Here is a 9678-nt window from a genome sequence, read left to right as displayed (position 1 = left end):
CAGTTCATCCAGGACCATAGTTACTCTAGCCCCAGTGTCTCTGAAAGCCTCAATCTCAGTCCCATGCACTTTAGGCCTCTGCCTGTACTTGTCCATGTTTGGAGGAAAGGCAGCAAGGGTGGCAATACTCACCGCACCCAGGGACACTAAGGTTGCTTCCACCACCTGCCTGTTCTGTACACCACCCTCCACCCCTACAGTGACACTGGCAATCCCTGTGGATGGCCCCTTAGGGGGGAGCTTCTTGGTGCAGACAGCATCTCCCTGCTTATGCCCTGGCTGGTTACAGTCAAAGCACTTACCCACCTTTGAGGGATCAAATAACCTACCAGGCTTTCCCTGAAACCCCCTCCCTTTAAATTTGGGTTGGCTCGGGCCCCCCCCCCCCCCCTCCTTGTGCAGGTTTTTGTGGGTCTTTGGAGGACTCCTTAGGATTTTGACCTTCATTTCCCTGGGCTTTCCCCTGTGGAGGGACCTGTCCTCCGTTCTTCTGGTCACCCCCCTGATGCTGAATGGAAACCCGGGTTCCCACCCACTCATCAGCTCATTCCCCCAGCTCTCTGGGGTCTGTCAGCTTAGAGTCCACTAGATACTGGCGAAACTTCTCTTCTGCACAATGAGTCAAAATGTGTTCCTTCAAAAACAAATTATACAATCCCTCATATGTGTCAACTTTGTTACCCACAATCCAGCCTTCCAGTGCCTTTACTGAAACGTCCACAAAGTCTACCCAAGACTTTGAACTCAATTTCTGCTTGCGTCTAAACTTCACCTTGTACTGTTCTGGAGTCAGACCAAATCTCTTGACTAAGCATGCCTTCATCTGCTGGTATGATTCTACATCCTCTCCCTTCAGGGTCAGGAGCCTATTCCTACCAGCTACTGGAATCAACTCCCACAGGAGTGCATCCCAATATCTAGAGTGGACCCTACTCATTTTATGAGCCCTCTCAAAAGCTGCTAGCCACTTGTCAATGTCATCCCTCTCAGTGTACTTGGGTACTATGCCCTTGGTAAATTTAGGTTCAAATCTACCACCCCTGGACATCTCAGCATCTTCTTCACTTTCGCTGCCACCATTCCTTTTCTCCTCCCTCTCCCATTTTCTCTTAGCCAATTTGAATTTCTCCTTCTCCAAGGCAATCAACTCTAATTGAGCCTGAAGCTGTCTCTCTGCAAGGGACAGTAGTGGTACCTGAGTAAGGGACCCTTCCCCACTCCCACCACCCCCTTGATTCACCTGGCTAACACTAGTCACAATGGGAAAGGTCTCATCCTCACCCCCCTCTCGGGTGAGGTTGGGGGGAACATCTTCCCACCCCCTTGGGTTCTCCTCAGCTGCCCTGGCCCAGGCCTTCAGGGACTCAAGCAACCCTGCCTTCCTGATCTTCTTGGCAGCATGCAGCCCCCTAAGCCTACACTGTTCCCTGAGATCAGTCATCTTAAACTGGGACAGTTTAGCCTGGTCCAGCTCCATGGTTCCCTAGTTTTGGGTCACAAAAAAATAGGCAAAATGGACTTAGACCAATTTGGAAAAATCAAAACAATGGATTAAAAACAGTTTAGTCCAAATTCCAAAAATCACACTTAAAAGTTTTTTCTAAGGCAATTTAGAGGATTTTTATAATCTTAAAATATTCACTGAAAGGTGTACTTTTTAAACACAAGTCCTCATCCACACCGCTGAACACCAAATGTTGGAAAGTGGGTTATTGGTAGGGGCAAATGTAGGTCTGCCACTGGCAATAAGACCACTACCACATGATAGGACTCAGCATAGGTCTTAGAAAATTATTCCTTTGCTCAACCCTTGGTAACGTGGCTACGAGCAGACAGGCTTAACTTCAAAGACAGGTATGTAAGGCATTCAAAAACACCATTTCAGTAAATAATTAAGACACAACACAAAATAAAAATCCAACACCAATTTATAAAAATAGGTAATATTTTTATATTTTAAATGACACCAAAAAGAAAATAATCCACTGTAGGGAACCAGAGATATGAATTTTTAAAGATTAGTCACTTTCTAGTGCTTAGAAACCAACAGTGCCCCTTAAGTCATTTCGTTTTCTCTGTCAGGGACATACCTTTATAAATTGTTCTGAAGAATTCTCACCACTGTAGTGGGCCGCCTTCTTCAGCAAGCGGGGTCCAGTTAGAACACCTTCCTGGCGTTCTGCTTGCGGGTCCCAAAGTATCCAACACGCAATCCAAGGTTCTGGAATCTCCAAGAGGGTCCTTGAAAGTGTGAAACTTCAATTCCGCAATCCACTTGAACAAAACCCTTACAAATCCACTGGTAATCCAGTCTTTGAATTCTTTGTGGGGCTGTCCAGGTGAGCTCTGTTAACCTGTAGCTTGCAGGGAGTTTCCACTCTTGAGTCTTTTGGCAGCAAGGTAATCCACAGGGCTGTAGTTTCAAATGGGGCAGTCTTCATAGGCCAGGCCTTAGAGTTCCTTGCACAGCAAACTTCAGCAGGGCACTTCTTGCTTCATTCAGTTTCAAGCAGCAGATCTGGAGGGCTCTGCCCCTCTCAGATACTTATACAAAATTCTCTGGGTCAAGCACCAGGTCACTGCTGACCAATGAGAGCAGGGAAATTCCTCATAGTTATGACCACATCCTGTGGAGTGTAGCATTAGTTTGTCCCAGAGTGCATCATCCTTCGAAAGTCTCATAACTTATTGTATGTACACTTTAGGAGAAATTCAACAATATAATATCGTTGGATTTACTACGACCATTCTGGGAAGTCTTTGAATGGTCCGGCTAGTCCTCCCCTATCAATATTTATTAATCAATCACTTCCTACCATATTAAGCTATGGGCCATGGGATTTGCAATGGGGAAAATGACTTGAGCCACTTTTGTAGCACCAGGGCTTATAAAACCATATTTATAAGTATTTCCCTAATTTCTACTGGACCCCCAACCCCTGTGCAACTAGGGGAGACTTCAGGGGTTCTGAATCTGCAGAAATATTGCAGATCACCCTTACCCAATTCGTCCAGCATCAAAGTCTTTGAATGGTCCGGCTAGTCCTCTCCTATCAATATTTATTAATCAATCACTTCCTACCATGTTAACCTATGGGCCATGGGGTTTGCAATGGGGAAAATGACTTGCGCCACTTTTGTAGCACCAGGGCTTTGCTTATAAAACCATATTTTATAAGTATTTCCCTAATTTCTACCGGACCCCCACCCCCTGTGCAACTAGGGGAGACTTCAGGGGTTCTGAATCTACAGAAATATTGCAGATCACCCTTACCCAATTCTTCCAGCATCAAAGTCGAATTTGAGCGCCTCTTTAAGACAATGTGGGGAGTGAAATGTAAAATTACACTTTACCCAGGCTTATAAAAACTCATTTATAAGGGCGCTCCTTATAGATAACTGACCCCCCACCCCTGGGATACTAGGGGTGACACTGGAGGTCCCAAAAACATGGTAGGTTTTTAATTTTTAAGGGCCCCTACCCCCAAAGTCGAGTTTGGGTACAATTTAAGGTTTAAAAAGCTGTCCTGGCCACCGGTGCAGCTTTTAAACTGACCCCAGGCTTCAGCACTGCACACATGCTGGTGCAGAGAATCTGCTGGCCTCTAAACTGCCATGCAGTTTAGAGGCCAGCAGAGACTTCTAGGTAGTTTCAATCCCCTGCCGTATTACATACTAGGGGCTTAGGTGGTAGGTCATGCCAACTACAGGGGTACCCCACCATACTAAAGTGTACCCTAGTGTATGTTGGGTGTCTTAACTGTGTTCTAATGTGTTCCTGCCCCATCGATCTCCCCTCCCTCCCCCTTCCACATACCGGAGTCCTTCAAGAAGACTTGCACGGACAGACCGACGACGCAGGGCACAAAGGTCAGATTGAAGTGGAGTACGCGACCCCTCTGGGAAGGTGTCGCGCCCCCCAAGGGGGGTGCGCCCCACAGATTGAAGAACACTGTACTAGGGGCTTAGGTGGTAGGTCATGCCAACTACAGGGGTACCCCATCATAATTAAGTGTACCCTAGTGTATGTTGGGTGTCTTAACTGTGTTCTAATGTGTTCCTTTTGGCTTGGCACTGGCCCTGGGCCTGGTTAAACAGAGCCCAGGGTCAGTCAGAGTCAGTTACCACCAGTTCCAGTCAGCAAAAAGTTGGGGGGTGCCCAGGGCACAGGATGACTTTGCAACAGCCTGTGATTTAACTTCAAAGAGACTTGTTATAGTTCTTGCACAGTCCCATTTCAGAACTGAAGCATTTTCAATATTGTATACAGTGTAGCCATTGTTATTGCTTATTTTTCTTACGCAAATAACAACCATTGATAAAGCCAATAGTCCCGCTTTATTATAGGTGAAATGTCACTTGTTGTATTATATATCGAGCAGAATACTAGTCGGGCGGCACACTATGCTAAGCACAAATTTTTAGCTTATGTGTTTTTAAGCCAGACCCTTAATTAGTAGGACCATGCCACTTTGAGAGACCCCACCCATGTTTTTTCATCCCACTTATATCCCTATGTGGGGAAGAAGCACACGAGAAAGTAACAGGAGTTTGACAGGGGAGAGGTACATAGAAGAGAGGTTATGACATGACGGAGACAGTAGCAGGGAGTGCTGGGGAGAAGAATATGAGATGGAAACCACATGCACCCTCATAGAATGCTTAATGTTGGAAGGTAGGATCCTTCTGCATGGTTAACTCCACGTTTTGCCTGGTGTTGCTATGGTTTCTGACCAATCTGACTGGGATCCTGCTAATCAGGACCCCAGTCTCTGTGCGCCTTCCCAAATTTGGACATGGTGAGTACTTAGGTACACTCCAGAATGGCTAATGGTGTACCCTTGTAAGTCCCTAGTAAATGGTACTAAGGTACTCAAGGTATAGATACACCAGGGGTCTCACATTAGCTGAAGAATGTATGATGTCACCCATGAGACACCAGTCTAATCATGACTACAGGCCTGCCATTGTAGCTTGTGTAAGCTGGTGCTAGCACCGCTCACGACAACGGTGCTAGCCTTAAAACCTAAAAGTCATCCCTAAGGCAGGTCTTTCAATCCTGAAGACAGAGTGTTAGGTTCTAAGTGTGAGGGTGCCCCTGCATGAGCAGGACACCCCTACAATCCACGGAGTCCATTCTCCCGGGTTGTAAGTGCATCAGCCATTGCGATATTTAGAGTGGCAATTCGTCATTATGAGATGACCATCTCTGAACTGGCTGTAACGAACCATGTCATGTTTGGTATCAAACATGTTGGAATCCATGCACTGTAAAGCTCCTTCGGGAGACTCTTGATTCTCCTGGTACCAGTATTCTAGACCCGGACAGCAAACTATAGCTGCTGCCGACCAGAGACATGATTCTGCCCTCCTGCTGCTGAGCCAAGCTTGAGATGAGAAAGGCAGGACAATAGGTATCCTGCCACAGGTAAGTGTGACCACCTCCCAGACAGGACTTGGTGTATTGGGACAGGGTGGGGGGCTTGCCAGCACCACTCAGACTGCTTGAAGGGCACATTTGTTGCCTTCCTTGCGTACTCTAGTTCGAACCAGTTCAGGGAGCAGGTGACTCCTGCTTTGGCGTGAAACTAGACAAAGGACATGGGAGTGTCCTCCCCGCTGTCCAGCTCCTCCTCTGGGAGGGACCCCTGAATTGTTCCAACCCTTTCCTTAGGGTGCTTAAGGGCTTACCTGTGGGTGGCTCCCTTGATTAGTCATGAGACAAGATTCAGATCCAATACCACTTCAACTTCGACCATCTGGGCACTCTGGACATGGCTGGACTTTGCTTTGGGAACCGAGACTGCAACTGGGAAGACTCCTGCTTCTCCTGGTCTCGTCATCCTGCAAGTCTGCTGCAACGTCTGTGCCTGTGCTCCATACAGGTTCTTCACAAGGCTGTGCCTGTGTATTTTAAAAAATGTAAAAAAGAGAAAATAAAGAATCCATTAAAGAAAGAACAGAAGACTCACAAAATCTATGAACTTTTTGATTTATTGACTTCACCGAGTGCACCTCTCAAAATCTCTTGTGAAACTTTTCGTATGACGGACATCCTTGGCAGCGGATGGTGAGAGTGGTTGCACCACTAGAAATTCTGAAACAGAAGAAGTTGATGTGCTAAACCTTGGTCTGCTGCTGTGTGCTTTGGTTTTTTGTAAGGTTCTTCACAAGCTGTCTTCAGCCCGGCTTGCTTGAATCCAGTGGCAAAGTGAGCAAGGGACTTACGTCTGAGCATACCCTGCCACACTTATGGGAGCCAAAAGCGGTACAAAAGGGGGTAGTAATGGACGGAGCATCTGAACCAATCAAACACTCACACCCAGTCAAGAGATTCATATAGCCATGTCTGAACTGGGGTGGCAGAGTGGACTAAAGAACGCTGATGGATTAAACCCAGATCTTTTGACTGGGTGTAAGTGTTTGATTGATTCAGATACTCCGTCCATCACCACCCCGTTTTGTACCGCTTTTGGCCGCCATAAGTGTGGCAGGGTATGCTCAGACATGAGTCCCTTGCTCACTTTGCCACTGGATTCAAGCAAGCCGGGCTGAAGACGGCTGGAATGCCAGAAACCGGTCCTCAGAAGCTTTTTTCCGGTCCAGGGAAGACACGGCTTGGCAGTTCGGGGTGGACTGTTCCCATGAGGCACAGGGTCAGACTGATTTGCATATAGCCATGTCTGAACTGGGGTGGCAGAGTGGGCTAAAGAACGGTGATGGATTAAACCCAGATCTTTTGACTGGGTGTGAGTGTTTGATTGATTCAGATGCTCCGTCCATCACCACCCCCTTTTGTACCGCGTCTTGTGACTCCTGAGCTTCCGGCCTGTGGGTCCTCTTGAGGGTCTTTTTCGACTCTAGTAGGCTCCCCTGCTTGCTCGGGCCTGCTCTGACTTACCTGCTCATGGTGAGTCACTTGGACGTTGCTGGTCCCAACACTGCACCTTTTTCAACAACTGCGTCGCTTGCCGCTGCCAAGACTTATTGGTGCCCCTGCCGGACACTGACTCCTTGGCTCTCAACATCCAATATGGGGCAGCTAGTGAACAGCTCCTGGTCTTCCTCAGTGTTGCCTGGTCCGCACAGCTGCAAATAAAAGGGCACCATCAACTCTCCTCCATTCCCAGCATTGGTGGGCATTCGTCTCCCATGCCTCCTTGTCACTCCTAAGTGGCATAGACTCTATCCCCTCTGCTTGCAGGTACTTCTCATCTCAAACCCACCTTTAGGTTCCCCTTCTTCACCAGCGGCATCTTCCTGAAATCCTCCATTGTGGTCTATGGCGGTTTTCGATGTCACTTTGCACCTATGCACCCGGCTTCCCTGGTGTAGGTTTTCTGGCTCCTGGGGTATCCATGGGTGGGGTAACTCTCCTACCTTCTATCTTCCACAGTGTTTCTTCCAGGTCCACTGGGAAGGGTCCTTCTTCTTTAAAATTGCTTCTGCGACTTACTCGTAGACTTCAATTAAGCACAGTTGTGTTCCCACTCTGCACCCAGCCTCTGTGGGGTTCCTAGATACTCACCTTGTGGGAATCCTTGGGTCCCCGACTCTTCTACGTCTTCTGGGTCCATTCATGATGTAAGTTGTGGTTCGCATTCCACTATTTTAGTATATGGTTTGGTCTCCCCTTAGAGACCACTGTGTATTCTGTACTATTTACGTATTCAATTGACAAAGTGTTGTGTGTATTGTGTTATATCTCCGGGTAGGAGATAATACATTGTGTTAGTGAGTGTTAATAATAAATATTTTTTATAACTACATTGTGTGGTTCTTTTTCACTTAACCCATACCATAAGATTAAGTGCTGGTAAAACAAGCTGCTGTACACTTCTTCTGGACTAAGCCGAAGGCTGCTCTTCACAGCTACCACTTAGAGAGATTTCTTAGGTTGTGTAAGACAACTAAAATCACAATAGGTGTCTGGATTAGTGCAGGGTGCTATACTTATTCATTGTACAGCGCTCTGACACCTTTGGGTAAAGTCTGCACTATATAAAAATACATTAAATAAATACACTTACATAAGTGAGCACCCTAAAAGTGAGATGTGGAAGTATAGTAACTAGCCAATCCTAGAGATGGTAAAGAGAATATTGCTCCAGGGAGGCACACATACAAGATGGCCAAGCTAGACAAGGAAAGGTATTGAATGAGAAGCAAGTAAATGAGAGTGGCAATATGGCCACCCAATGGTAAGCGACGGGTGGGCTGTAAGCTCCTGTAAGTCCTTGCTAAGCACGCAATACGCATTTTACAACCAACCTGGGTACCTCAGCTACTCGTACGTCAATTAAGAAACTCGAAAGCTATCCTAAGATACGCAGCTGTATGTGGGGAACGACATTTTAAATCGCTGTAATCATTTAAAAATGACAATTCAAGAAAATCGCTTTCATGTTCTTCAATAATAAACGTCTTCTATGCACTAACAAAGTACAGCGATAAAACCCATCTTCTTGTATTGGTTACAACTTTAAAGCTGTGAATTTGATAGATCCTGCTCTTTTCCAGTTGCCTCACTTTCAGCCGCTAGTGTAGCGCTCCCCTTGTTTTACAACCCTGTGAAGGACATTCATCATGCACCTAGTTCGAGCTGGAAGCCATTTTATTATCATAACACCCCTCTTAGCGCTGTATAGACAGATGAGACAGAAACGGGGCTCCAGTTACGAGACGCATGTCTTCAAAATTGCACCCATGACATTTTGTTCTAGTGTTCCTGGTGTTCGGTTCGTCTTACTCGGTGCTGTGATTGGACCATGGAGGCGGATATCCGGTGGCTGCAGGCGGAAGTGTGTTTCTTGCGGAGCCGGTGCAGAGAGGCATAGTATTTGCCGCACAATAGAGTGATCGACTGCCTGCAGGAACCGCAGCAGCATGTCCTTCCCAGCACCGGTCAGCAAGCCTTCATGTCCAGACAACCCTCGGCTATTTTTCGACGTAGAGGTCGGCGGGGAGCCCGGTGAGGCAATGTTTAGCCACGGAGAGTGGGAGGTGGATGAATGGAGTTTACAGCGCCCGCCAGTTGCACGCGGTCTATGTCTCGCTGACCCTTTACAAGGAGTCATGCAATCCATTAAAGCATTAACCCCATCTATACCTTACATGTGAGCTGCATTGAGTTAGTTGTTTGTCCTTTAAGGGAATTTAGTATGGCATTTCTTGTGAATCCCTTCCTGACCGACCCATTAAATATCTTAAGGTTTTGTAAGGGGTTCGCCGCCCCATCCGTTCACCCGCGTGGCTGGCTGCATGGTAACGCCTGTGGCCTAAAGCTTGTAATAGGTAACACGCTTTTACACATTTTACTTAGGAAAGCTGGGGTAATAATCGCAATGTGGCAACTATTTGTTTTTTATTTAGTAGCGTATATCGCGCTATGTACGGCACATTTCCTCCGTACGAGGGCTTTTGTAGCGCATACTGCCCTGCTCCGTCTGTTACGGCCCTGCGGCGAATCGGGATACACCCGACCGTTGAGTAACTATGGCGATGGGTGAAGCGCTGTAAAAGGAGGTAATTCGAGACCCACACCGACGCTCAAATGGCCGTCCGTATGCAGTACGGGTGCGGCGCTCTGTTGCTCGTTTACAGTAAACCATAGGGTGCTTAGAATACTTTCGCTTTTCTTTGCTTTTATAGTGTTGTAGTGACGATGAACGAGTTACC

The 9678-nt window shown here is 47.0% G+C and overlaps 1 protein-coding gene across 1 annotated transcript in view; it reads left to right on the top strand.

Annotated features, from left to right (window-relative positions):
* The first annotated feature begins 8793 nt into the window (after positions 1 to 8793).
* The window catches only part of PPID (peptidylprolyl isomerase D), a 92382-nt gene continuing 91497 nt past the window's right edge, over positions 8794 to 9678 (top strand). Inside the window, exon 1 of the mRNA XM_086962358.1 lies at positions 8794 to 8971. Within this exon, the coding sequence (XP_086818484.1) occupies positions 8887 to 8971 (85 nt within the window). The 5' untranslated portion in view covers positions 8794 to 8886. The remainder of the gene's footprint in view (positions 8972 to 9678) is intronic.

This window comes from Lissotriton vulgaris, chromosome 3_1 (genome assembly GCF_964263255.1).
Source record: "Lissotriton vulgaris chromosome 3_1, aLisVul1.2, whole genome shotgun sequence".
Lineage (NCBI taxonomy): Eukaryota > Metazoa > Chordata > Amphibia > Caudata > Salamandridae > Lissotriton > Lissotriton vulgaris.
Note: the sequence above shows the minus strand (reverse complement) of the source record. Positions and strands in the feature narration are given on the sequence as shown.